The sequence below is a fragment of the Equus przewalskii genome, chromosome 6, assembly GCF_037783145.1.
Source record: "Equus przewalskii isolate Varuska chromosome 6, EquPr2, whole genome shotgun sequence".
NCBI classification, from domain to species: domain Eukaryota; kingdom Metazoa; phylum Chordata; class Mammalia; order Perissodactyla; family Equidae; genus Equus; species Equus przewalskii.
The window spans coordinates 49,645,508-49,672,836 of record NC_091836.1 but is presented as its reverse complement, the minus strand read 5'-3'; the positions used below and the strand labels follow the sequence as shown (position 1 = coordinate 49,672,836).

General features: G+C 55.5%; 2 protein-coding genes and 1 long non-coding RNA gene across 13 annotated transcripts in view; all 3 read left to right on the top strand.

Annotated features, from left to right (window-relative positions):
* Positions 1 to 10,195, top strand: part of ILF3 (interleukin enhancer binding factor 3) — a 28,968-nt gene extending 18,773 nt beyond the window's left edge. For 2 of the 10 annotated variants that reach the window (XM_070623652.1, XM_070623649.1), the window contains 8 exons: positions 295 to 462; positions 841 to 963; positions 1,050 to 1,226; positions 1,323 to 1,476; positions 1,592 to 1,645; positions 4,843 to 5,205; positions 5,940 to 6,068; positions 6,563 to 10,195. In XM_070623652.1, the coding sequence (XP_070479753.1) occupies positions 295 to 462; positions 841 to 963; positions 1,050 to 1,226; positions 1,323 to 1,476; positions 1,592 to 1,645; positions 4,843 to 5,205; positions 5,940 to 6,068; positions 6,563 to 6,699 (1,305 nt within the window). In that variant the 3' untranslated portion in view covers positions 6,700 to 10,195. Of the gene's footprint in view, positions 1 to 294; positions 463 to 825; positions 964 to 1,049; positions 1,227 to 1,322; positions 1,477 to 1,591; positions 1,646 to 2,078; positions 3,475 to 4,842; positions 5,206 to 5,939; positions 6,069 to 6,562 lie in introns of those variants that run through there. The other 8 variants (XM_070623651.1, XM_070623648.1, XM_070623650.1 and 5 more) reach the window with 4 other exon arrangements.
* A 1,659-nt stretch (positions 10,196 to 11,854) lies between these two features.
* On the top strand, positions 11,855 to 16,065 carry LOC139083912 (uncharacterized). Of its 2 annotated transcripts, XR_011541044.1 has the most exons (5): positions 11,858 to 12,824; positions 12,985 to 13,161; positions 13,619 to 13,771; positions 15,271 to 15,379; positions 15,934 to 16,065. It is a non-coding gene; the product is annotated as an uncharacterized lncRNA (long non-coding RNA). The 2 variants fall into 2 exon arrangements; XR_011541043.1 differs by lacking the exons at positions 15,271 to 15,379; positions 15,934 to 16,065 and having other exon boundaries at positions 11,855 to 12,824; positions 13,619 to 14,009.
* A 316-nt stretch (positions 16,066 to 16,381) lies between these two features.
* QTRT1 (queuine tRNA-ribosyltransferase catalytic subunit 1) lies at positions 16,382 to 26,470 on the top strand. The gene is made up of 10 exons (XM_070623657.1): positions 16,382 to 17,053; positions 17,293 to 17,361; positions 17,456 to 17,594; positions 22,908 to 22,986; positions 23,082 to 23,197; positions 25,323 to 25,461; positions 25,705 to 25,780; positions 25,895 to 26,004; positions 26,089 to 26,176; positions 26,259 to 26,470. Exons 1-10 carry the CDS (start codon positions 16,811 to 16,813, stop codon positions 26,409 to 26,411), a joined length of 1,212 nt encoding a protein of 403 aa, XP_070479758.1. The 5' UTR covers positions 16,382 to 16,810; the 3' UTR covers positions 26,412 to 26,470.
* Positions 26,471 to 27,329: the final 859 nt, after the last annotated feature.

Here is a 27,329-nt window from a genome sequence, read left to right as displayed (position 1 = left end):
ACTCCCTGTGAGGCGCTCAATGCAGACAGCACAGGGCCTGGGGTAGGAGCCCAGGCGGGCGAGCGCTGCAACCGTTAGACTTTCAAATGTTTGCCAGGTCACACGTGGAGATGATGCCTTGGTCCTTGTGGCTGACACGTAGGGTGTCCCTAGACCCGGCTGGGCAGTGGGTCTCCTGGGAGCTAACGGGCAAAACACCTTCCCAATTGCCGGGAACCCCCCAGGAGCTTCCAGCTTCAGACCCCGGGCTGGAAGCCCTCGTGGTGACTGGCCCTACGGGTATCTCTGCTGAAGGTGCTGCAGGACATGGGCTTGCCCACTGGTGCCGAGGGCAGGGACTCCAGCAAGGGCGAGGACTCGGCCGAGGAGACGGAGGCGAAGCCGGCTGTGGTGGCCCCGCCCCCTGTGGTGGAGACCGTCTCTACCCCCAGTGCGGCCTTCCCCTCAGATCCCACCACTGAGGTGAGCGTGTGGTGGGCGCTGGAGGGCCCGATAGGGTGGAGCAGGCAGCTGTGTCCTGGGTGCTGGGACAGCTAGTGGTCCTTGTGTCCAGGAGCTGGGTGTGAGCCTTTGCGCCACTGCCGAGAGGGCCCGGCTGCTGATGGCCCAGTGTCCCGGGCTGCACAGGGTGGCCTTCAGTCAGACAGCCTGTCCCCCAGAGAGAGGGTGTGGGTGGAGGTGGTCCCCTCGAGGGGCCCACACATGAGTTCCAGAGGCGAGGCTGGCGCAGGACAGCAGGGCAGACAGAGTGGAGGGCCTGAGGTGTGAGGCGGGCTCGTGAGCCCTTAACTGAGGTCGTTGGTTTTCTTTTCTGTTTTCCCTGAGAACGTAAAACAGCAGGGGCCGATCCTCACTAAGCATGGCAAGAACCCAGTCATGGAGCTGAACGAGAAGAGGCGGGGCCTCAAATACGAGCTCATCTCGGAGACCGGGGGCAGCCACGACAAGCGCTTCGTCATGGAGGTGAGCGGTGGGGCGGCCCCCACGCAGTGGCCCCCACCCCGGAGGCAGGCATCTGGCCACCCCTGACGCACATCCACTCTTCCCAGGTCGAGGTGGATGGGCAGAAATTTCAAGGTGCTGGCTCGAACAAAAAGGTGGCCAAAGCATATGCTGCCCTGGCTGCACTCGAGAAGCTGTTCCCCGACGCCCCACTCGCCCTCGAGGCCAACAAGAAGAAGAGGGCCCCTGTGCCTGTCAGAGGTGGACCCAAGTTTGCTGCTAAGGTCAGCGGCCCCCCTCCTGTCTCTGGCCTTGGCGCGAAGTCCCCCGTGCCCTGGGTGTGAGGCGAAGGTGACTTGTCTGTCTTCTCTCCCGTCTAGCCTCATAACCCTGGGTTTGGCATGGGGGGCCCCATGCACAACGAAGTGCCCCCGCCCCCAAACCTCCGAGGGCGGGGCAGAGGAGGGAACATCCGCAGTCGAGGGAGAGGGAGAGGATTCGGTGGCGCCAACCACGGAGGCTACATGAATGCTGGTGAGGACCCTTGTCCTGCGCTGGCCCCGTGGCCCAGCTTGCTCTCAGGGTGTGGGGGGCCCCAGGGCCGGGCACACCCACCTCGGCCCCGGTAACCCTGTCTCTTCCCTTCCAGGCGCCGGGTATGGCAGCTACGGGTATGGAGGCAACTCGGCGACCGCCGGCTACAGTAAGTGTGCGTTTCTCCTTGTCTGACTGGGGAAGAAGCTGCAGCTTAGCTCCCGGGCCTGAGTTAGGGCAGGGCGGCCCACCCGCAGCAGCTTCCCTGAGCCGCCTGCTCCCGGCGAGGGGTCAGTCAGTCCTCCAGCCCCCCCGTCCTGCAGAAGCGCGCTGTCCTCCGTAGATGTTAGCACGCACGCGCGTGGGACTTGAAAGTGCCCTAGAAGTCAAAATTTTAAATTTCTCTGCTTTAAGCCGTGCGAAGCACCAGTGCTGTGAAATGCTTTTGTGGACAGTGCACAGCTCTTGTCTTGAGAAGGAGCCTTCACTGGGGGGTTACAGGAGCAGAGAAATCTAAAACATGAATTTCAAATGTGGCCCTCTGTGCCCTTTTTCCAAAGGATTCTAATTTGTTTTCTCTGCTCTGTCTCCCCCTTTTGTAGGTGACTTTTTCACAGACTGCTACGGCTATCATGATTTTGGGTCCTCCTAGAACATCTAAAAGTATTGCACACAAAATCAACTTTTTACTCCAATTTTCTCGAACTCCAAAACCCAAAGTGTCCGTGCTGTGCCCCTCTGCTTCACTGGGTTTCTCAACCGTGGCTTGTCACCGCAGCTTGTCTGAAACTCTTAGCCTGCAGAATTTAAGACAATGGCAGTTTTTATCGTGATTTGCCTTTGAACTTGGTCACATTGAAGTTCACAATAAGTGGAAAACAGTTTTCAGAGAATGCCTTTTTGTGCAGAGTTGCACAGAATTCTAGCGCCAGCGTGGTCAGCATCAAGGCAAAAGCCCACCTTTGCTTTTTATGGAAAGCATTACTTTATTTAAGAGACAGTGACGCATTTTAATCTACCTTTGTCTTAATTTACAGCAGGTTTTGTATGAATTTTTAACCTTTTAACAAATTCCCAATCTGGTTGATGCCTTTGACAGTAACGAAAACGATTTCACCACATCCGAATCCAGAGCAACCGGCTTTTTTTTTTTTATAAGCATGTAAAATGTTGGGAACCTTGGAGAACTGTACATTGTGCGAAGTGAACCTGTCCCGCCTTTTTGTAAACGCTCTGGTGGGTGTTGTGTGGGGACGCGGTACCCTGTGCTGGGTCGGCTAGAGGTGACCTCTCAAAGGTGTCACAGCTGGGCTTCCATCGCCAGCGCACGCCGCAGACAGGCTTTGAGGGCAAGAACGTGGAATTTTGCAAGTCCTGCTCACGGCAACAGATGCACGGGAGTCTAGAGAGCTGTTGTGTTGTGTTGTTGTGTTTTGTTTTTAAATGGGGCTTTAAAAATAATCAAGCAGAGAAAGCCTGCCGTGTAGCCCATCTCTCCAGCGAGGAGGTGGCCTCGCAGGCCTGTGTCGCTGGCGCGGCCGCAGCACATTCCAGAAGGCCTAGAAGCTTGCGCCTTCTCACCTGAGCGTGCACACTTGAGCTGGTGGCCCCTGCCTGCGTGCAGAGGCCTGGGCAGGCGTTTTGGTCTTGACTGAGACTCCCGTGTCCTGGCGGGAGCCCTCGGACGTGAGTAGAGTTTGGGCTCTCGTCAGCAGAGTTTTTTTTGCAGCAGAGCCTGTCTCTGCATTGACTTGCAAGATTTTGCGTTTATTCAGGCAAAAACTGGTCCAAACGGTTACTACATAATTTGTTCCCAGAGGTTTGAAACATTCAGTGAAACTTTTTAAAACTTTGATTGCATGGTGTATTTTTTTTTTTAGAAAGTTATTGTTTGAGAATAATGTCTTTTTCTACCAGGAAATAGTTATCCTGAATGACGTTGAAAACTTCCCCTGCCCTTTATTTTTTTTTAATCAATACATGTTAAAGTAAGAAGCCCCCAGGACTTGGCGTCTTCATTCATTCCCACGGGCGAGGAGGGCCAAGGAGGCGCTCCGGGCGGGCCTCGGGGCAGCGCAGGTGGCGGGGACGGCCTCCACGGCGCGTGACGGGCCGGTGCGGTGGGGGGGGTGGGGGCCGCCCGCCTGAAGAAGAGAAACTGATGGGGCGGGTCACTTCTATCCAAATCACTGCTCGGGGGGCCCAGGGCCGCCAGTGTGGGCACACATCCCCAGCGGGTGGAAGGCGCGTGGGGAGTGCCAGGTTACTGCACCCAAGAGCCGGGAGACCCCAGGTGCTGAACACGGGACGTGAGGACAGGCTGTGTGGGAGGGTCCTCTGTCCTCCCCCTCCCCCTGGGTCTCCGGGGCGACTGGGCACCTGCCCCGCCAGCCAGTCATGGTGTGCCCGGGCCTGCCTCCTCCAGGCCAGGAGTTCTGTGGCCCATCCTCCCCGCACTCGCCTCACCTCGCCTCAGCTGACCCACCCCCGTCAGTCCGCCTGAATGTCTGGTGGAGGCCGGGTGTTGACCACCCTGTCTTCGGGGTCCCTTACCTAGTGCCTGGAGGGGGCCTGGTACCATGACATTCGCAGCTTCGAGGCATGAGGATGTGGCGGCCTCGCTGCACGCTTGTCAGTCCTGCTGCTGGGTCCCGCCTGCACCCGGCAACTGTGCTGGGAACAAGGAATGGCCATCCTGGGGGACCCCTGAGGCTGTCACCTGAGGCCCCACCTGGACGTTTTAATCTCAGCCGTAGCCAGTCTCCTTTTCCCACGGGGCTGTGGAGTCACTCCTTAAGCCGGGCGTTTGCACGAGTCACCCCAGGGAGACGGCCAGGCCGTGTGGCTCCTCCGAGACCAGCTCAGACCAGTTGGTCTTCAGGAATGACATGGGTTTTAGGGGCCTCATTAAAGAGCATCTCCTCGGGGCACCCAGGTCTGTGGCTGCAGAGCGTTTTCCCAGCACAGCGGGGGAGGGGGCTGGCTGCTTCTCTGGGGCTTCGCTTTTCCTGTCACCGTTGGGGACATCTGGGTAGCAGTCAGCTAGTGGTGAATGTCCTACCACGCTCGGAGCCCATCTCATTGTCATGTTGACATCCGCTGCAAACGCTGCTGCCGGCGTGCTGTGGTGCCGCTGCTTGGCAAAGATCCATTGTCGTCAGCTGATGGGTGAGTGGAGCTGAAGGCTGGGCCGCCCGAACCAGGCTGCTCCAAGGACCAGAGCACCTGCTCCTCTCTCCCGCCGCCTCCCTTGGTCCCGGCCGCGCTGCCGGCTTGTGGGTCAGCCTTCAGGGCCCACAGCTGCCATTCCTCTGCTCCTCGCCCCAGCTCCTGACCCTGTGCCTGACTTGCTGCCTTCCTGTCTAGGTCAGTTCTACAGCAACGGAGGGCATTCTGGGAATGCCGGTGGTGGCGGCGGTGGGGGCGGTGGTGGCTCCTCCGGCTACGGCTCCTACTACCAAGGCGACAACTACAACTCACCGGTGCCCCCGAAACACGCTGGGAAGAAGCAGCCCCACGGGGGCCAGCAGAAGCCCTCCTATGGCTCGGGCTACCAGTCGCACCAGGGCCAGCAGCAGCCCTACAACCAGAGCCAGTACAGCAACTACGGCCCGCCGCAGGGCAAGCAGAAGGGCTACAGCCACGGACAGGGCAGCTACTCCTACTCCAACTCCTACAGCTCACCCGGGGGCGGCGGCGGCGCCGACTACAGCTACGAGAGCAAATTCAGTGAGTCGGCCGGGCGCACCACGCCTGCACCCCAGCAGTCCGGTGCTGGCTGCAGGGCGGGCGTGGGAAACACCTGGAGGCAGAGTCCCCCTGGCCCAGGTCCTTGCTGTCCCTTCTTGTCGCCTTCTTCTGAGGCAGGTCTAGTGGAGGCCCCGCAGGCTGTGGGTTGAGGCTGGGGCCCAAGGGTAGAGTCTGAGTCTGGGCCTGGGGCCGCCGCCGCAAGGGGACCTCAGGGATGGGCTCTGGACACTTGCATCCAGCCCCTAAAAGAGCGAGATGTGTTGCCCTGCCGCCCTCGCCCCACGCGCAGACCCAGCAGGCCGCGGCTGCTCTTTTGGCCCAGCTGGGCGAGTCTGGGTGTGCCTGGCCCTCCATGACAGGACTGCAGGCAGCAGCAGCTGTGCTGTCGGCAGGGGCGGCGCTGGCTGCTGGAGGGACGTGGGGAGGCTGCTGCTGGGTTCCTGAACTGCCGGAATGCCAGGGGTGGAACAGGCTTCAGAAGTTGGGCACTGGGTTGGCCCGGGGCACGGAGACCTTGCAGGGGCTCTGGCTAGCTCCGGCACTCGGTGGTTGATCAACGTATGCTGAATGTAAGCATTCAGGATAGGGCGATCTGCAAAGGCCCAGAGTCTCGGCCAAGGGCCCCCGCTTCCAGGGCCGCAGCTCCAGGACCCTGGACCGCCCCAGCCACGTCTGGCTTGGGCCCCATAACCTTGCTGTCTTCTCTCCCCCAGACTACAGTGGGAGTGGAGGCCGAAGCGGCGGGAACAGCTACGGCTCAGGCGGGTCATCCTACAACCCAGGGTCACACGGGGGCTACGGCAGCGGTTCTGGGGGCGGCTCGTCATACCAAGGCAAACAAGGTGGGCCTGAGGCGGCAGGCGGCAAGGCACGGGGGGCCCAAGCTCGGAGCCAGCGGGGTGCACAGAGGCCGTGTAGGGGGCAAGCTGCAGTGGCAGCTGCCACGTGTCTTCCACGTGTGGGACAACAGGAGTGGGAGGCGCAGGCGGGCCCAGGAGCCTGCGAGGACGCAGCCTTACGCAGCCTCCACCTCCTCAGCTTTTCTGCAGCCCCACATCCCGAAACCGCTCACGAAGTCGGCCCTGCAGAGCCTGGCGTGGGGCCTCCAGTTAGGCGCGGGCTCAGCCTTGTGCTCCGTGCCTGGGTGGATGCCCACCCTTCCTCAGCCCAGGTCCCGTCTTCCCACGGTCCCATTGCACAGGGTGTGGGTGACAGCCAGGCCCAATGGCGCGGAAGGCACTTAGCAGAGCCAGGTAGAGCTGAGCCGCTGTTGCGGGACTCGGCCCGGGTGCTGGCTGTGCCAGGCCTCCCTGCTAACCCGCCCTCTCTCCGCCAGGAGGCTACTCGTCACAGTCCAACTACACCTCCCCTGGCTCCGGCCAGAGCTACAGCGGCCCCCCCAGCTCCTACCAGTCCTCACAGGGCGGCTACGGCAGGAACGCAGAGCACAGCATGAGCTACCAGTACAGATAAAGCCGCGGGCGCCTGCGTCTGTCCGTCTGCACTCACCCCGTTGGAAGATCCAGTTTCACGCACCACAGTTAACATGTCAGCCGGCCCCTCCGCCCCGCCCCGTCCACGTTGCTGTGTCGTGAGGTACAGCTGGCCACGCCCGTGGCCCGTCCTGTGACCCGTATCTAGCCGTGTTTGGGACTCTGTGTCTTCAGTGGTCTGTTAGTGGCCATTACCACTTTGTCTGAGTAGTTTTGAGTTCTCGCAGTTCGGTCTCCCTCTGTCTATTTACACTTGGTGTTAGTGTTAACTCGGTTTGTCTCTAAATAGTTCCGGAGGGGATGCGTCATCTCTTCCTGCTTTTGTGAAGTGAGTTCAACAGCTTTCTGTATTTTAATGCTTTAGTGTTTCAGTTTTATAAGTGAAGATTTTATTTTAAAAACCAGTGGGAAAGAGTGGGGTTTTGTATGTCTGGATCATTCAGGCAGTACATCTGAATTCAGCTGAATGTAGATGAATAAAGAGAAACAAAACTCTGCGCCCGTCGTAGGCCTGGGTGTCTGACCCGCCAGCAGTGCGACAGGCAGGTTCCTCCACTCTGTTCCCAGCCCAGGAAAGCAGGGTGGGGTGGCAGGATGGTCCCTGGTCACCAGAGCAGGCCCAGCTCCGGGCCTGTGGACGCCTTTCCTCCGAGGTTGGCCAGGCCAGCACCCGGTCCTGGGGTCTTAGGGCCGTGGTACCCAGTGGGCTCCCCGGGTCAGCGCAGCGGCTCCCGGCGGCCCACGCTGCTGCACCGGGGGGCTCGCACTGTTCAGCGTGCCTGGCTTGCTGCTCCCTGAATCCTGGGGTAGTTTTCAGTGCAGTTTCACATCACCATGGAGTAAAATGTCGTCGTGGGTTTGGTACCTGTCACCTAACTTGAAAATGGCCAGTTGCGTCTGGCTGAAGCCCCGGATCTGGGAGAGCCCGGCTGCAGAACCATTGATGCTGGACCGGCGTGCCAGCCCTCCTCCTGGGCACCCACCGGGGCTTGCGGCGTGCAGCTGGGGCTCTGCTCGGCCCTGCCCGGTTCCGGTGGGCTTCCCTGGAGCAGTGCTTCTCCATCCTGGACAACTGGGCGGCGTTCGGGAGATGTTTGTCATCTAGCGGGCAGAGGCCAGGATGCTGCCCACGTCTACGCTTCAGTCAGCGGGGCGGAGGCGGAGGGCCCTCCCCGGCAGCCCCTATCGGCTTGGCCCAGCCCGGGTGGAGGGCGGCACCTTCACAGGGCCTCCCTGTTCGGTGCTTCTCCGTCCTCTGGCCGCCCGCTGGCCTCCTGGGCCTGGTTCACCACGGCCTTTGGGAGAGGTGGGAACCACTGACTCAGAATCACACGGCTGATGCAGAAAATCCAGTGTGCCTTCAGAGGACGAGGATTTGCTCTCTTGGAGAGGCAAAAGGTGTTCTGCGCCATAAAAGAGAGCGTTCAAGACTGGCTTGCTGCTGGAGCAGAGGAGGCCCCAGATACCACCCAGTCCAGCCCAGGGAGAGAGGCCGTGTGGGGCTCAGCTGAGAGGTGACACGGTGCGAACGCTTGGCTCAGCCTGCATTGCCCTGGGGTCCCTCCCTTCGGTGTGCCCCAGAGGAGACAGACAAGAGAGACCTGAGGGACGCAGCCCTGCCCTGACCTGGATGGGCAGTGGCCATGACCTGTCTCCTCTCCCGGACATGTCCGGGGGCCAGGACAAAGACCCACTTGAGATCCTTGGGATCTTGTGCTTGAGATGAGAGGATCCAGGCTGTGGATGGACCTGCAGCCCTCAGAAACCCACGAGGACGATGCCCTGGCCCACCTGCCAAATGCCTTCACTCTCTACTATGTTTTGAAAGCTCGTTTCCTCACCATCAGTTTCCCAGGCAGCAACCTCCACACTCGGACTTCCGCAGGCAGACCCACCATGAGGGATGGAATCTTGGAGAAGACAGTGGAGACGCTGTCCCCGGCCTTCCGGATGTGGAGACAAGTGCTCAGGGAGCCGGGCCTTGGGAGTCCCTGTCGTGAGGGAGGGCAGGGCCCCACGTGGCCTGTCTCTGAGTGGATGCTGGAGTCGCTCCCTGGGCCAGGATGACTGGTGTTGACCTGAGAGATGGCCGCGGCCAAGGCCACAGAGCGGCGTCCAGGGAGCAGCATCCTTCCTGCCTGCCAGCGTCTGGCGGCTCCGGGCACACCTCACTTGTGGCAGCACCTCTCCAGATCTGCCTCCATCTGCTCACGGCCTCTCTGGGAGTCTCTGCGTCTCAGATCTTCTTCTTTTTTCTGAAAACACCAGTCACTGGATTTAGAGCCCGCCCGGTCCAAGAGGAGCTCGTCCCGAGATCTGTAATCACATCTGCGAAGACCCTGCTTCCAAACGGTGTCCCGTTCACAGGTGTCAGCGTTAGCACTGGGACACGCCTTTTTGGGGGGACAGTGTTCGGCCCACTGCAGGGCTGGGTGAGGGTTTTACTCCCAGTTGGCACCGCCCTGGGAGTTGGTCAGCTACAGGCAGGCTCCTCGTGGTTGGGTCTGGACGGCGCAGAGCCGGCAGTATGGTGGGTCCCTGTCTCGAGGTGACAGTTTATGAGCGCAGGTTTCCGGGCTTCTCACTGTGCTTGGGGACCTCCCTGGTGCTGGTGGACATGTGGTTCAGCTGGCCGGCAGCAGTATCCCAGCCCTCAGGACCTGCCACCCAGGACGCTGTGTTCAGGAAGATGTGGCAGACACCTCGAGCCTGGAGAGGGCCTGGGTGCTGGCATGTCACCCATTCCTGGCTGAGCGAGGCCTTCCTGGGCCAGGCCTGTGATGAACAGCAGAGATGCCGTGGCCCATGTGCTGATGGAGGATGGTGTCCTGTGACTTTGTCGCCAGCAGAGATCACCAGGAGTGTCAGCAGGAAGGACCAGCGGCCCACACACTTACTGAGCAAGCTGATCAGGACAGGGTACTTGGGGATAGGCCCTGGGGGTCAGTGACCTGGGACTGGACACTCCACCCAGAGGGCTCAGGATCCCTTTGGAGGGGAGAAAGTCTTCTTGACTTGGGAGGACAGCTGGATATGCGCATGGTGGGCTGAGGTGACGTCAGAGGGAGGGGCATGGCCTTGCAGGGAATTTGGACTGATTCCAGGGGGCAGTATTGGGGATTGGTGACCTAGGACCAAAGGGCACCTCAGAGCAGTAAAGAGGGGTACAGATCCAGGATTCCTCTAGGGTTAGCAGTGTCACTGGGGTCCAGTCTGACCTGGAAGTCACCAGCCGGCTGTGCGACTACCCTCCACCTGGGCAGGGGGACTTTCACTCTCCCTTTCACCGCTGACCGTTGTGTAGTTGGCACGGCCTGCCCCGCCCCGAAGGACTCAGGCCTGGTCACCTAGGCTGCTCCTTTTGCAGGCCCGTCCTAGACCTCTGGACACGATTTGGGGCAAGAAGGCAACCAGCCTTCTTGGCCCGGATGCTCATTCTAACCCATCCCAGAATAAATGGAAACTTCATGTGTTCATTGTTTCGTTCACTCCACATGTATTTATTGGGTGTTTATGTCTCAGTCGTGCATGGGGCACTGGGAGAATACGGCAGCGAGCCTGGTCCCTGCCCTCAGGGGGTTTCAGGCACCAAGAGGGGCCGGTCCCAGGGGGCCAGGGAGTCAGGTGAGACGAGAGGGAGGAGTTGGACCCAGGAGTGGGTGAGGAGGGTGAGTGAAGGGTGTGCCATGCAGAGGGAACAGTGCTGGCAGAATTCCTTCTGGGGTGGGAATGGACTTCAAGGAGCTGAAGTCAGTGCGTGAAGTATTTTGGTTGCAGCATGGTTGCAACATGGGAGAAGTGTGGCCGGACATCAGTGGGGGCCAGCCAGTGAGGGCCTTGCTGCCCAGCAGAGGGGTTGTAACCTTCCTCCGGAGGGCAGGGGGCAGGATTGTGAGAACCTGGCGGGGTCGTGCTTCAGAACAGTCCACTTGGTCTTTGGACAGAGAACATGTGCAGGAGAGGGGAGAATGGAGGCTGGGAGACCAGCAGAGGGGCTGCGGGTGGGAACATCTGAGCTGAGGTTCAGAGTGATTTAGGTGGCATGGTCCACTGGCCTTGGTGAGGGAACAGCTCCCAGCCCCAAGACAGGTAAACACCGCGTGTCCCAGACAGCAGATGGGCCAGAGAGGAGCATTGCACTGCCTCAGCACACAGGACGGACAGGGGCGCCTCATGGCCCTGCCCTCTGTCTGGGGCAGACAAGCAAATGTCCAGGGAGTAGCCCCAGAGATCATTCCCCCAAGGCTGCAAGTCCTGGGCCTATGGCCTTCCCAGTGTCTCCCAAGACACTGGCTCCTGGGGCTGGCTCAGTGGCATGGTGGTTAAGGTCATGCACTCCGACTCTGCGGCCCAGGTCCCCCAGTTCAGATCCCAGGTGTGGACCTACACACCATTCCTCAGGCCACGCTGTGGTGGCGACCCACATGCAAACTAGAGGAAGATGGGCAGAGGCATTAGCTCAGCGATAATCTTCCTTACAAAAAATAAAAATAAAGAAAAGCTGGCTCCTAGGCTCAGCCTCTTGGCACTCGGACTGTGGGGGATGAGAGTAGCACAGGAGAGCCCTTACCGCGGGTTCGATAAACCAGAGAAAACATCCTCCAGGCTCCTGGGACAACCGCCCGACCCCAGGGCTTCAAGGACCCCTCTTTTCAATGGCAGAGGTGTTGGAAGCCCCCAGCTCTCCCACCGAGGTTCTAGAAATCCCACTGCTGCCCTCTGGGTCCCAGGACCTCGGTACCCACTCCCTAAGGCCCACTCCCTGGTTTGGGGGCTCCCCTGGGCAGCTGCAGCGATCCCAGCAAGGAGAGGTTGGGGGATTTACTGAGAACCCCGCATTTGGGTCACGTACCTGGGTGAGCGCGGGCCTCCAGCTGAGGGGCGCGGAAACCCGCCTCTGCAAACCGTCGCGTGGCCGCCGCTGGGCCCGCGGGCTGCGAGCCGCCCGCCCACTCCCAGTGGGGCTGCGCTGCGCATAGGCGCGCTTCGCAGGCTCCGCCCCCGGCCGCCCCGCCGCGTCACTGTGGCGTAGCAAGCGCTTCTAATTGGACGCTTCCGCTGGCTCGGCCCACAGGGTGCGCACAGCGTGCCGCCCGTTACTGGACTACGTCTCAGGCTCCGCCCCCGGGGCGGCCGCTTCCCTGGTCTCCAGGCAACAGGAGTGGCGCTGTCCATTGTGCTGAACCAGCGCCTCCTCAAGGGAAGGCCTCATGGCGCCCCCAGCCCTCCCTGCTGAGCGGCGCCAGAGCCCCGAAACAGACGCCACTGAACCTCGGCTGCACTCCACCGCCAGCCCCCACTTGACCTCTTGGTGATAGAAAGAGCTCGCTTCACTCCACGCTCCCCTAAGAGGCCTCCGCCCTTCCATCTAGCTGAGGCGAAAGCCAAAGGCCTCCGAAACCAGAGCCCCTGCAGGACCCTCCACCCTCATCTGCCTCTCCCCGCCTCCCTCGCTCCAGCCACCCTGACCTCCCGGCCGCACCGCAAACCGTCCAAGCGGATTCCCACCTCGGGGCCTTTGCTCTCCTCCTCCCACTGCCTGAAATGCTCTCTCAGATCTCATCGTGGCTGCTTAAAACAGTCACCTCCCAACTCCTCCTCTCCTCCCCCGCCCTCTTTATTCCCCAGCACTCATCACCACCTGACACAAGTTTTCCCAGTTTTTCTTGTTGACCCCTCCAGAGCATGGATTTCTGTCTGCTTGTTCACCGCTGTGTTGCCAGCAGTGAGGACAGACCCTGACACAGAGCGGGCACTCCGTAATGTTTATTGCATGTGTATGTGTGTGTGTATTTGGGCACTTACTGTGTGCCAGGCCCAGTGTCCCTTCATAATGACCCTCTGCCCCAATTTAAAGATGAAGAAACTGAGACTCAGAATGGCCCTCATCTGACCAAGGTCACCTGCCTTCTGAGTGGCAGAGCCTGAATCCCTGTCCCAGGTTCCTCTGGCTATAACCTTTTCACCCCTGCTCTGTGCTGTAATCCCTAATACTGCCTTCTCCTTCGGGAAAGAAAGTGTATAGGAGGCTGGCTTCACAGCACTTGGACAGCACTAGGTTTCAGTTCCTGTTCCCTTGACTACTAGCCATGTGACCATGAGCAGGTCAGTAAATATCTCTGCCTTAGTTTCTTCATCCACAAAGTGGGGATACCAATCGTACCCGCCTCTTTGTACTGTGCGAGTCAAATGAGGCAATGACAGTGGAGGGCTGACCAGACAGACACCTGGCACACACTGGCACCTGAAAAATTTTTTAAATCAGGAGAACGAGGCCAGAAAAGCTATAGGAACACAATGTTGCAAGAAGGTGGGAGTGAAGAATAGATGCCAGACCTCACTGGGAACAAGAGAAATGCACATTAAAACTGGCACGGAGTTCCTGCAGTTCTCCTGTCAGGTGGGCAGGCGACATTGCGTTGGAGAGGCTGTGGGGAAACAGGTATGTACCGCTTCCCCCTTCCAGGGGCACGTTCTGGACACTAATTGCTGGTGCTGATGCAAATGTCACAGCCCTGTAGAGGGCATTTGGTAAGGTCTTACAGTATCGTGGCCGGCCCCTTGGCCGAGTGGTTAAGTTTGCATGCTCTGCTTCAGCGGCCCAGAGTTTTGCTGGTTCATATCCTGGGCGCGGACATGGCACCACTCATCAAGCCATGCTGAGGCGGCGTCCCACATGCCACAGCTAGAAGGACCCACAACTGAAAATATACAACTATGTATTGGGGGGCTTTGAGGAGAAAAAGGAAAAATAAAATCTTTAAGATCTTACAGTATTATACTCTTGGACCCAGTCAGCTGCTGGAAAGTTTCCCTAAAGATATACTTAGATATAGTTTAACTATAAAGATATCCTTATACCATGTGAAATGATTTAAATACAAGATTCTTCTTTGCAGCCTTATTCATAGAAGCAAAAGATTACACACAACTCAAGCGGAATCAAGAGGAGACCTTGTAAGCAAATGATGCTCCACTTATACTTTGGGAAACGAGGCAACCGTTAAAAAGAACAAGGACACTTCGTACTGACATGAGATGGTCTCTGAAGTGTAGGTAAAATGCAAAGTGTGTCCCACCAGGGTAACCAGCAAGCCTCCTTTTGTGTAAAAATGGATAAATAGGAATATTTTGCTTTGTATTTGCTTCTGTTTGCACGAAGAAATCAAAGAACTACACAAATAGCCTGTAAAAAGATGGAAACAGATCCAAATATATCAGTAGGTATTATAAATGTAAATGGACTAAACTTGTTAATAAAAAGGCACAGATTATTGGAATGGTGAAAAAGTCCAAAATCTACCTCCTTCTTGCTTTTTAAAGACACAGCTTAAACGAGGTGGAAAATTTCAAAGTCATGGGGTATGCAAAAATATTTAAGGGTTTCTGTAACCTAAGGAAGCTAGAGTAGTTATTTTAATGTCAAAAAGATATACATAAGCCCCTAGGCTGTGGAGATGGGGGAGTGGGGATTAAACAGAAGGAAGGAAGGAGAGGGCTTCCTGAGATCATAATCATCTTGACTGCCATCAGTCAAGGACTAGAATAACTCAAGCCTCTGCATTGAGATCCACAAAGAGGGGAATAAAATACTAAAACAAATAAAATAATAAAAAGGATATTAGGAGCAACTGTAGATCAATAAGTTTGACAACTTAGCCAAAATGAATAAATTCTCAGAAAAATGCTACTTACCTGAATTGACTTGAGAAGAAACAGAAACCTGAATAGTCCTTTATAATCATTGCAGAACTTAAATCAGTAGTTAAAAATATTCCTACAAGGAAAACAACATAGCCAGGTGGGTTTATAAGTGAGGTCAATAAAATACTCTGGAAACAGATCATTCCATTCCAATCTTGCACAATTTCTCCCTGAAAGTAGAAACACTCCTCAATTTACTTTATGAGGTGAGCATTATTTGAACGCTGGACTTAGGCAAAGACAGTTTGAGAAAGGAAGATTATAGACCAATATAATTTCTAACAGAGATGCAAAAATTCTAAATACAATATCAATAAAAAATGCTACAATATGTAAAAAGATACTATGGGAGGTCAGCCCCATGGCCTAGTGGTTAAGTTTGGGCCACTCTTCTTGGGTGGCCCAGGTTGGGTTCCCCCACATGGACCTACACCACTCATCAGTGGCCATGTTGTGGCGAAGTCCCACATACAAAATAGAGGAAGACTGGCACAGATGTTAGCTCAGGCCGAATCTTCCTCAGCCAAAAAAAAAAAAAAAAAAGAGAGAGAGAGAGATACTATGACCACGCTGGGTTTATCCCAGGGATGGAAATCAAATTTATATAATAAATTAGAAGATAAATTTATGTGATTTGGCATTTTTAATTAACTGAGACAAATTAGATACTTATGTCTATAGGTGCAGAAAAAGTGCACAATAAACATCGATTTGTGTTAAAAATCTCTGAGCAAACTAGGAATTGAAAGCACCTTGCTTTATTGATATGGTGCATCTTCAAAAAACATACAGCAGACAGCATACATGGGGTGAAATGCTGAAAGCGTTTCTTTTAAAATGCCTACAGGTATATAGTGTAGGGTGTAAAGGACAGAAGCCAGGGGACAACTGAAGAGGCTCCTGCAATAATCCAGGCACGAGATGCCAGTTTCTGGACCAGGGTGAGAGCTCTGGAGGTGGGTGTGAAGTGGTCAATTCGGGATGAATTTTGAAAGCAGGGCAGCCAGGGTTTGCTGAGAAATCAGATCTAGGGAGGGAGAGACGAGCCGCCAGAGCTCAAGGACCATCCCGAGGTTTCTGGTCTGAGCTCCTGGAAGGATGGAGCTGCTAACTGTTGAGAAGGGGAAGGTGGAGGGGGACAGGCAAGCTTGGGGAGGTGGGGGGACACTCAGGAGCTCTGCTTGGACATGTAGGGTTTGGCTGCCTGTAGACACCCAGTGGGAATGTCAAGGAGGCTTCTGTAGAGGATTTGGGAGTTCAACGAGAGTGGACTCTGCTGAGAATAAAAATTGAGAATGTGTAGAGGTTTGTAAAAAAGTAATATTAGTTCCAGGCGATGTGATATAGAATGATGGGAGGTGGAGCATTCCTAAGATTGGGGGAGTCAGGAGCAACCGACGGTGAAAATATGAGCCAGCCGTGGGGAAATCAGAAAGGAAGCGTGTTGTAGAGAAAGGTAACCGCAAGTGCAAAGGCCCTGAGGTGGGCCTCCTGCGTGGATGTTTTCCAGACGCCGCCTCAATGAGGACTCTTCACCATCCTGAGAAGTTGGCATCATCAGCCCAAGGATCACAGAAGGTCAGACTCTTGCTCACATCAGCCCAGTTGAGGCCAGTGGTCCTGAAAGGAAGGATTCTTGGGCAATATCGCCCTCTGCTGGCCAGGACAGATATCAGCTCCATTTCCAATATTAACGATTATTATTGTATGTTACATACTATTATAATATATAATATTTTATATTATTATTCCGTGGAACACAACTAGCGCTCAATAAATCCGTGTGTCAGCCTCTCTCATCCCGGTGCGCCATGGAGGCCGGCACTAATGGGGATGTACATGTAGGTGTACGTTGAATGAATGAACGAAGAAATGTGGCCAGGTTCTGGGCCTCAGTCTCCCCTTCTGTCAATCTGGGATTCCTTCTTTCATGAAATAAACTAATGTTTATTTAGCAGGTACTTGGTCCTAGGTCCTGTTCTAAGCTCTTGGGACAAAGCAATGAACAAGCCAAACGGCTGTGCCAGGCGCCGAGGGAAGATCTCTGCGTCAGTCTTTCTCATTCAATCTTCATAACATCCTTGTGCCCAAATACTATTATTCGCCCCATTTTATGGACGAGCAAATGATGGCTTCGAGAGGCTTTGATGGCAGAACGAGAAGTGGCAGGCGTGAGACTCGAACCCACGACCCTGTTGATTTTTCGCGGGAGCGCGCAGGCGGTGGGAGCGTGCGGGACGCCCCACGGGGACGAGCGCGCCGCCGTCCGTTGCCATGGTCCCTCGGACGCTCTCCCGGAGCTTCTGCCCGCGGCGCGCGTCACGTGACCGGAGCCAATATGGCGCCGCCCAGGGTGCTTCACTGCCCACGTGGTTCCGGCAGCCAAGATGGCGGCGGCGGCCAGCCCCTCTTCCATGGAGTCGGCCCCGCGGATCATGCGGCTGGTGGCCGAATGCAGCCGCTCCAGGGCCCGGGCGGGCGAGCTGCGGCTGCCGCACGGGCCGGTGGCCACTCCGGTGTTCATGCCAGTGGGCACGCAGGCCACCATGAAAGGCATCACGGCCGAGCAGCTGGATGCGCTGGGCTGCCGCATCTGCCTGGGCAACACCTACCATCTGGGTCTGAGGCCGGTGGGTGGGCTCTGCCCTGGCGGGGCGGCGGCGGAGCGTGCGGGGCCCTGGGGCAGCCCCTGGGCCCGGGCCTGCCTCCCAAAGTCAGTCAACAAACGCGTACTGAGCATACCCGGTGGCCCAGGCCTTGCGCTGGGCGTGAGGGAACGGCGGGGAGCGAAGCTGTTCAGCCCTGTCCCCTAACATGAGCCCCAGGGTCGCATTCAACCGTAACCTGACCCTTTCTTCCCCGAACCCAGGGCCCCGAGCTGATCCAGAAAGCCCACGGTCTCCACGGCTTCATGAACTGGCCCCACAATCTGCTGACGGTGAGGTGGGGTCGGGGCCGGGGTCCGAGGGCACTTCTCGGAGGTGGAGATCCTCCCCCACCCCGCTGACAGCCCCGCGGGGGGTTCCCCCCAGGACAGCGGCGGCTTCCAGATGGTGTCCCTGGTGTCCCTGTCCGAGGTGACCGAGGAGGGCGTCCGCTTCCGCTCCCCCTACGACGGCGAGGAGACCCTTCTGAGCCCCGAGAGGTCCGTGGAGATCCAGAACGCGCTGGGTGAGCGCATGCGGGAGCCGCCCCTGCCCCTGCCCCCGGCGCGGAGGGGAGGAGGGCCCGCTCCCCTGTGCTGCGTGGCTTTGGGCAAGTCACTGCTCCTCGCTGAGCGTCGGCGGATAGTCCACACGGATAATGATGTCGCGTCGGTAAATCTCTTCGCAAGGCGCCTGGCATGTCGGAGCTTTTATTAGTATTGTTATTACTGTTATTTCTCTTAAATAGCCTCGTAACTGAGCAAACATGTTGAAATAATGGAGGCGACAAGGGCGATGGGGCAGCTTCGATGGTGACAATGAAGGTTTTCTCAGTCTGGTAAAGGGCTCTGGAAACACAGGTCAGCCCTGCCCCAGCGTTTATTCTGTGGCCTCCGCTGCAGCTCTGGGCTCCATGCTGGTGCGCGCCATCCGCGGGACTTCCAGGCTATGAGGGAGACAGGCGTCGGTGAAAATGTCACAATTACAAAGGGGAAAAAGGGACCGGCAGGGTGGCTGAGTGGTTAAGTTTGTGCCCTCTGCTTCGGTGGCCCGGTTCGCCAGTTCCAATCCTGGGCACGGACCTACACAGCGCTTATCAAGCCATGCTGTGGCCGCATCCCACATATAAATAGAGGAAGATGCTCACAGATGTTAGCTCAGCAACAATCTTCCTCACCAAAAAAAAAAAGTGGACTGCAAACCATGCCCTTCCCACGCTCATCCTTTATCTATCTCCTCCACCCTCATAAGTTACCAGTGTATCTGGTTTCTTCTATATCCTCCCAGAGCTTATGCAAATCCAAGCAAGTTCAAATCTATTCTGATTTTTCCCATTCGGAGAGTGTGTTATTTATGGCACATTCTTCTGTACTTGCACTTTTTTTAATGATGGAAAATTTCAAGTATATACCAGGATGGATCCAACCCCAGTGACCTGTCACCCTGCATCACCCACCACCAGGTCACGGCCATCATGCCTCATCAGTGTCTCAGACCACTTTCTTCTCCAGTGTTATTTTCCGATAGAATTTGTCTGAGGTTGGTGTCATTTCGTCTTTAAATGTTTTGTAGAATTCTCCAGTAAAAGCCCTTGGCCTGTGGTTTTGTTGTGGGAAGATTTTTGATGACGAATTCAATTTATTTAACATGTTGATAGGGCTATTCAGACTTTGTGTTTCATCTTGTGTCTGATTTGGAAAGTTGGAGTTTTGAAGGAATTTGATCATTCCTTGAACTTTATTTCAATGTTCGGGGCATATAGTTGGTCACAATATTCTACTTTTAAATTTTTTCTTTCTTTCTTTCTTTCTTTCTTTCTTTTTTTGGTGAGGAAGATTGGCCCTGAGCTAACATCTGTGCCAGTCTTCCTCCACTTTGTATGTAGGATGCTGCCACAGCATGGCCAACGAGTGGTGTAGGTCCACACCTGGGATCCAAACCTGCGAACCTGGGCTGCTGAAGGAGAGCGCACGGAACTTTAACCACTCAGCCGTAGGGCAGCCCCAGGAGTTGGTTTTTTAAAACATAACCACATGGGGCCGGCCCAGTGGTGCAGCAGTTCAGTGTGCACATTCTGCTTTGGTGGCCTGGGGTTTGCCGGTTTGGATCCTGGGTGTGGACCTGGCACCGCTTGGCAAGCCATGCTGTGGTAGGCGTCCCACATATAAAGTAGAAGAAGATGGGCATGGATGTTAGCTCAGGGCCAGTCTTCCTCAGCAAAAAGAGGAGGACTGGCAGCAGTTGGCTCAGGGCTAATCTTCCTCCAAAAAAAAAATAATAATAAAAGTAAAAAAATAAAAGATAACCACAATACCATCATTTCACCCAAAAACAATTAACAATAATTCATTAACATCATCAAACACCTGGCCAGTGTTCAAAGTTCCAGTTGTTTCATGGATGTCAGAATTTCTTTACCATCTGTTTCAGGATCCAAATAATGTGCAGATACTGCAATTATTTGAAAGCTCTTTGAAGTCTCTTTTAATATATATTATATACATTAAATATATAGTTTCTCCCCCCACCCCCTGTTAGGCGGGGAGGCAATTTGCTTCTTGAGGAAGATGGTTCCTTTGCCCTGTGGTGGTTCACAGAGCCTGACTTTTGCTGGTCGCACCCCATGTGTCGTGTAACAGTTTTCCCCGCCCTCCAGCTTTCCTGTAGGTTGGAACTTGGATCTAGAGGTTTGAAGCCAGATTCAAGTTCTTGTTCCTTTTGGCGAGATGTCGCCACAGTGTGTATTTCCATCGGGCGCCTAGTATCTGTCTTTCCTGTTGAGCCATCCTGCTGCTTGCCTCAGACCAGGATCAGGAGTTGCAAAATGATGATGTTCTAACTGTGTCATTCTTTCTTTCTTTCTTTTTTTTTTTTTTTGGTGAGGAAGAGTGGCCCTGAGCTAACATCTGTTGCCAATCTTCTTTTTACTTGAGGAAGATTGGCCCTCAGCTAACATCTGTCCCCATTCTTCCCTATTTTGTATGTGAGATGCTGCCACAGCATGGCTGATGAGTGGTGTGTAGGTCTGCACCCGGGATTCGAACTGGCAAACCCCGGGGCCACCAAAGCAGAGCACATGAACTTAACCACTGTGCACTGGGCCAGCCCCTGTCTTTTCATTTCTTAGCCAGATTACTTCTGTTAAGCAAAACATCCCTCACCTACTCCTGGGAGAACAAGTAGTTCTGTTCATATAGGAAAAGTGGGATTCATTCTTTTCCTTTTTTTTTTTTTTTACCAGTTTTCATGGGTTGATTACATAGCATCGTCGAGCAGTGACAAGCTAGTGTTTAGTTTTTTAGAATCACCGTGACTCATGGGTTTAAACATATTTGATGTGTCCCATTGCACTTAAAATCCTTATTTTTTTGATTAATTTATTTTTTTTGCTGAGGAAGACTGGCCCTGAGCTAACATCTATGCCCATCTTCCTCTGTTTTATGTGGGACGCCTACCACAGCATGGCTTGATGAGCTGTCTGTAGGTCCACGCCCAGGATCCAAATCCACAAACCCCAGGCTGCCAAAGCGGGGTACACAAACTTAACCACTATGCCACCAGGCTGGGCCCTTAAAATCCTTATTGATTCTCAGATTGCCCTATCTTTGGCTAGCGTGGTACACTGTGCTTTTTTCCCATAATGATACATCTTCGCAATAGTTCCTTCAGCTTTTCTGACATATAGCATATAAGTCCACAGTCCCTAATCTGAAATTCGTGGGGTCAGAATTCAGAATTTTCCTATTTTAGGAAGACATACCATTTGTTACACAGCACCCCAGTGGGGTCTGGGGCAACACCCTGTGATCTCACACTTCACTTTTGTTTTTCCACATTTTTTTTTTTTAAAGATTTTATTTTTTCCTTTTTCTCCCCAAAGCCCCCCGGTACATAGTTGTATATTCTTCGTTGTGGGTCCTTCTAGTTGTGGCATGTGGGACGCTGCCTCAGCGTGGTTTGATGAGTAGTGCCATGTCTGCGCCCAGGATTTGAACCGACGAAACACTGGGCCGCCTGCAGCGGAGCGCGCAAACTTAACCACTCGGCCATGGGGCCGGCCCCCATTTTTTCACATTTTTAAAGACTGTGGTAGGGCTGACCCAGTGGCGCAGCGGGTAAGTGTGCATGTTCCGCTTCTCAGCGGCCTGGGGTTCGTCGGTTTGGATCCCGGGTGCAGACATGGCACCGCTTGGCACACCATGCTGTGCTAGGCGTCCCACATATAAAGTAGAGGAAGATGGGCATGGATGTTAGCTCAGAGCCAGTCTTCCTCAGCAAAAAGAGGAGGATTGGCAGCAGATGTTAGCACAGGGCTAATCTTCCTCAGGAAAAAAAAAACTTGCAAAAAAAAAAAGATTGTGGTAAAATGCACATAACATAAAATTTATTATCTTAACTTTTTTCTTTTTTTGGGTGAGGAAGATTTGCCCTGAGCTACCATCTGTGCCTATCTTCCTCTGTTTTGTATATGGGTAACATCCACAGCATGGCTGACGAGTGGAGTAGGTCTGTGCCCGGGATCTGAACCTGCGAACCCAGGCTGCCAAAGCAGAGTGCATGGAACTTTAACCACTACGCCATGGGGGCGGCCCCCATCTTAACCATTTTTAAGTGTCCAGCTCTGTGACATTCGCATTGTTGTGCAACCATCCCCACCATCCGTCTCCAGAACTTTCTCATCTTCCCAAACAGAAACTCTGTCCCCATGAAACACTAACTCCCTCCCCCCGTCCCCCAGCCCCTGGCCCCACCGTCCTACTCTGAATTTGACTCCTCTGGGGGCCTCGAATACGTGGAAATGTGCAGTATTTGTCGTTCTGTGTCTGGCTTATTTCTCTGAGCATAATGTTCTCAAGGTTCATCCATGTTGTAGCATATGCCAGAACTTTGTTCCTTTTTATGGCTGAGTAATATTCCACTGTATGTCCATATCACATTTTACTTATCTGCCATAGGACACGTGGGTTGCTTCTACCTTTTGGCTCTTGTGAATCACGCTGCTATGAACATGGGTGTGCAAATACCTCTTTGAGACCCTGCTTTCAATTCTTGTGGGTGTACACCCACAAGTGGGTTGCTGGATCATATGGCCTACACTTCACTTTTATCGCATGAACACTTATGAATCTTCATACTAAATCCAATTTTAAAAAAAGATCAGAACTGGCTTGGGTTTTCCTGCCAAATGAGTGTGCCATAGGCATAAGAAAAAGCCTTTGAATTTGAGAAGTTCCCGGATTTTGGAAATATGGGAAAGGAACCTTCCGTGAAGGGCTGGACTGTGTTTATTTAACCAGACCCCTGTTGCCAGATGCTCAGGCTCCCACTGTGCTTTGGCTGCTACAGTGCGATGAAGCACTTGGTACACACATCATTTTTTTTTTTTTTCCCCGAGGAAGATTAGCCCTGAGCTAACATGTGCCGCCAATCCTCCTCTTTTTGCTGAGGAAGACTGGCCCTGGGCTAACATCCGTGCCCATCTTCCTCTGCTTTATACATGGGATGCCTGCCACAGGATGGTGTGCCAAGCAGTGCCATGTCCGCACCCGGGATCCGAACCAGCGAACTCTGGGTTGCCAAGCAGCGGAACGTGTGCACTTAACCGCTGCGCCACCTGGCCAGCCCCATGGAGTGGGGTTTTAGTCTGTATCCCAGGCAGCTTTTCAGCTGGAGGGAGGCAAGATCGGATGTGCGTTTGGAAAAGCTCCCACTGGCTGCCAGATTGGGGGCTGCGTGGGAGACTGCAGGACCCGGTGACGGACTTCTGGGGTCCAGCCTGTCCCCATTAGGAGGGGGCCTTTCCCAGTGACAGAGCTCCTATGTCACCCGCCCCCTCCAGGCTCGGACATCATCATGCAGCTGGACGATGTGGTCAGCAGCACGGTGACGGGGCCGCGCGTGGAGGAGGCCATGTTCAGGTGTGTGCGTGTCAGGGGAGGGGTCCTGCTCCTGGAGCCGTGTCCCCCCAGCCCTCGCCAGGCCACTAGGGCTCGTGACTGAGGCCTTCCTACAGGTCGATCCGCTGGCTGGACCGGTGCATCGCGGCCCATCGGCGGCCGGACCAGCAGAACCTCTTTGCCATCATCCAGGGTGGGCTGGACGCGCATCTCCGCACCACCTGCCTCGAAGGTAGAGCCATGTGCCCCCCGAGCCCCCGTGGAGCGGGGCTCCTCCGTCGCAGAGGGCCCCACCTGGGCCTGGCATGGGCTGGCACTCACACAGTGGTTGTTAATGGGCGAAAGGGCCGTCCAGGCAGGAGCAGCGGCCGAAGCAAAGGCCTGGAGGCAGAATGGAGTAGAGAGTGCAGAATATCAGTAATTCCAGTAGCTCTCTGTTCTCAGGTGTCCCCCAGGCTCCGTGACAAATGCCCGGCACGGGTCGACCCCTTGGCTTTTCATCACCATCCTGTAAGGTGGGAACTATGAGGTTCCCAAGGTTACGGAAGGGGAAACTGAGGCCCAGAGCTGTTCAGCCACTTACCCCAAGCCACACAGCTTGGATGTTGCAGACGTGGGATTTGAACCAGGCCTTGGGCTCTAGAACTTACGGCATTAACCGATTCATGGTCCTCTTCTCTCCCCGGGGAGTAAGACACGCAGGGTCAGGAGCGAGGGGTTGGGCCCGGAACATTGTGCTGACAGCGGGGGCCCTGGGACCCCACATCGAGGTGCTGGGGAGCCATGGAGCGCTATTGAGTGGGAGAGTGACAGGAACCAAGGAGCATCACAGGACCATCCCAGGAGGACCGGAAGCAGGAGACTGGAGGAGTTAGTTGCCCAGCAGAAGGGTGACAGTGAGGCCTGAACCAGGGCTGTGGCCGTGGAGACGAGGTGGGGGCAGAGATGGGGCTCAAAGAAAGTGAGGTGTCATGGGCAAGACTCTGGATTCTGGAGTCTGTCGGGCTGGATCCAAACCTCTGATCTGCTCCCACATGGCTGTGCTTCCTTGGGCTAGTGGCTTGGCCTCTCTGAGCCTCACTTTCTCCCTCTGTAAAATGGGAACATTCTCCCAGTGTCATGGGGTCAAAGGGAGGAATAATTGGGAAACTCTTCAAAGCGTCCTCCCGCCTGCAGCTGGCACCTTGTGTGCCGTTGGGAAGACTGTCCTTGTACTCCGCCCCCCACCCAGCTCCCCAGTCCAGAAAGTCTTTTTAACGGAGTCCCACAGTCAGAGATTCATTTCACGTGCTGCTCCGTCCGCATGGACATAGATGACAGCAGAAACCAAGGTTCCGTGAAACATCACCCTTATACGCGACAGACTTTTTGCTTTCTGGTATTTTCTGTTTTCTTTCATTTAAAAAAAAACAACCACCCCATCGAGCCCCGTTAAATTCACTGCTCAGCCACCTGTGGTGTGACGAGTGCCCCTCGCTGCCCCCACGGCGCTTCTCACAGTGCTGCGAACCACCGGGTGGCCCTGGGGGGCGAGGGGGACCTGGGAAGCTGCATTTGAACCAGCTGATTCTGCTGCGCACTCAGGCTTCAACACCTGGCCCGAATAGAGGAAGGTAGGCACAGATGCTAGCTCAGGACAGTCTTGCTCACCAGAAAACAAAACAAAAAAAGCCGGCCCCAGACCAGGCCTGCCTGCTGGGTGCTGGGGCCTCCACTGGGTTGAACTGGGCCCCTGGGCCAGGGACAAGCTTGGGCTTTGAGGCCAGACCCGGGTTTGAATCCAGCCTCTGGCATATGTGGCCTCAGGCTAGATGAAAACTGCCGTCCCTTCTCTGCAACTTGAGCGTGATGGCCCATTTCTTGTTTTTTTTTTTAAATTTATTTTTATTTTTTATTTTATTTTTTTAGAGGAAGATTAGCCCTCAGCTAACATCTGCTGCCAATCCTCCTCTTTTCGCTGAGGAAGACTGGCCCTGAGCTAACATCCGTGCCCATCTTTCTCTGCTTTATATGTGGGATGCCTGCCACAGCATGGCTTGCCAAGTGGTGCCATGTCCGCACCCGGGATCCGCGCCAGCAAACCCCAGGCCGCCGAGAAGCAGAACGTGCGCACTTAACCGCTGGGCCACCAGGCTGGCCCCTTGTGGCCCATTTCTAAAATCCGGATCACCCAGGAATGCACTTCATTGGGTGGCAGCCCCCCCGACACACACACACACTCACTCACTGACACAAACAGTCCTATTCTCTCCTCCTGAGGGACTTGGGGAGGACTGGGTGGGCAGGGTCTGCCCTGGGCAAGGGGGAGGACACCGTGCCTTTTGCCTGGTCCCCCTCACCTTGCCTTGTACCCGCAGAGATGACCAAGAGGGACGTGCCTGGCTTCGCCATTGGGGGCCTGAGCGGGGGTGAGAGCAAGAACCAATTCTGGAGGATGGTGGCGCTGAGCACAGCGAGGCTGCCAAGGGACAAGCCCCGCTACCTGATGGGGGTCGGGTATGTGGGGGAGAGGGGAGACAGCGCCACCCTGGGGAGCGGATTCCTGGGCACCCCTACCCCCAAACCCCCACCCCGGGCTTGGGGGAGGGGAAGGATGGAGGCCTGCCTGGGAGGGGACAGAGGACAGGTCCTCCCCCTGAGGGCGGTTCCGAGGGGGTGGGGGAGTCTGGGGGTGGGCGCTGGGTGTGCAATGAGGGCTTGAGGTACTCTGCTCCCCTCCCCCCACGGCCCCACCCCCAGCTATGCCACCGATCTGGTGGTCTGCGTGGCTCTTGGATGCGACATGTTCGACTGCGTCTTCCCCACGCGGACGGCGGTGAGGCCCTGGGCAGGGGGCAGACAGGGGCGGGGGCCTAGGTGCCAAGATGGGGGGGGGCCTGGGGGGGCCAAGACCCCGTTGACCCGCCTTCCCCGCCCCCCTCCCCCGCAGCGCTTCGGCTCCGCGCTGGTCCCCACAGGGAACCTGCAGCTGAAGAAGAAGCAGTATGAGAAGGACTTCCGCCCCATAGACCCCGAGTGTGCCTGTCCCACCTGCCAGACGTAGGGAGGATGGGGACTGGGGGTCGGGGGAGGGCGCGGAGGGGGCAGGACCCTTGTAATGCTGAGCCCCTTTCCTGTCCCCAGGCACAGCCGGGCCTTCCTGCACGCGCTGCTCCACAGCGACAACACCGCCGCCCTGCACCACCTCACTGTCCACAACATCGCCTACCAGGTGGGCGGGTGGCCGGGCGGGCACGGCGGGGGGTGGCGGGCCGGGCGCCTGCGGCGACGCTGACACCTTTCCCGCCCTGCAGCTGCAGCTGATGAGCGCCGTGCGCGCCAGCATCGTGGAGAAGCGCTTCCCCGACTTCGTGCGGCAGTTCATGGGCACCATGTACGGTGACCCCACCCTCTGTCCCACCTGGGCCACGGAAGCCCTGGCCTCTGTGGGCATCACGCTGGCGTGACCCGGCTTGAGGGAGGGAGGGGATGGAAGATATTGAAGGATTCGCGTTTTTTATTATAACTTAGTGTGTCTGTGCCTTCTTGGGGAGGTGGCCTGTCTTGGTCCCCTTCCTGGTCTGAGTGTCACTGAGGCTGATATTTCCCCCTCTGGTTGATAATGACAAGTAACTATAGCAGCAGCTGGTATCTGGAAATCACCTGGCACAGCCCAGCATGCATGTCACCATGTAGGAAGTACCCCAGAGTGGGACCTGCATTGTTCCTGTGGCTCAAGCCCCCCCAGCCACCATGGGGGTGGGCACTGTTGTCTTCCTCCCCCCCCCTTTTTTTTTTTTGGTGAGGAAGATTGGCCCCGAGCTAACATCTGTTAGCTTGCAGAGCGTGCGAACTTAACCACTGTGCCACCAGGCTGACCCCCTTGTCCTTCTCCTTTTTACGGGTGAGGAAGCAGGCCCAGAGAGGGGAAGTCACTTGCCCAAGGTCACCACCGAAGAAGTAGCTCATGCTCTTTGCCTTGACCCTTGGCACATGTGGCCTCATCGTCCTGTCAGTAAACACAGGGATGATGACAGTGCAATGCACTGTTCTCAAAAGCTGTCGTGTATTTAAGTTTTGCCACCTTATGATGCAGGTATAGCTACGTTTCCCATGTTACGGATGAGGAGACAGGTTCAGAGGAATGAAGTCACGTGGTCATTATCACCCAACAAAATACACAGGTCCAGGATCTAACCCAGATAGGGCCAATTACAGACCGAGTCCTCTTAGAAGAAAGGTTTTTCATTTGAGAAGTAATAGGATTGTAGGATCCACAATTCAAACAGCATAAAAATGCAGCTACTTTGATCAGTCTGTGTATTCTTCCAGAAATTGTCCATGGGTACATTTCTTTTCATGAATGGCAGCGTCCTTCACATACA

Excerpts from the sequence above, each read along its gene's own strand:
- QTRT1 (XM_070623657.1), top strand. The coding sequence starts at position 16,811 with ATGGCGGCGGCGGCCAGCCCCTCTTCCATGGAGTCGGCCCCGCGGATC. Across the intron at positions 22,987-23,081 it reads GTGGAGGAGGCCATGTTCAG|GTCGATCCGCTGGCTGGACC; the intron begins GTGTGTGCGTGT and ends GCCTTCCTACAG. Across the intron at positions 26,177-26,258 it reads TCCACAACATCGCCTACCAG|CTGCAGCTGATGAGCGCCGT; the intron begins GTGGGCGGGTGG and ends CCCGCCCTGCAG.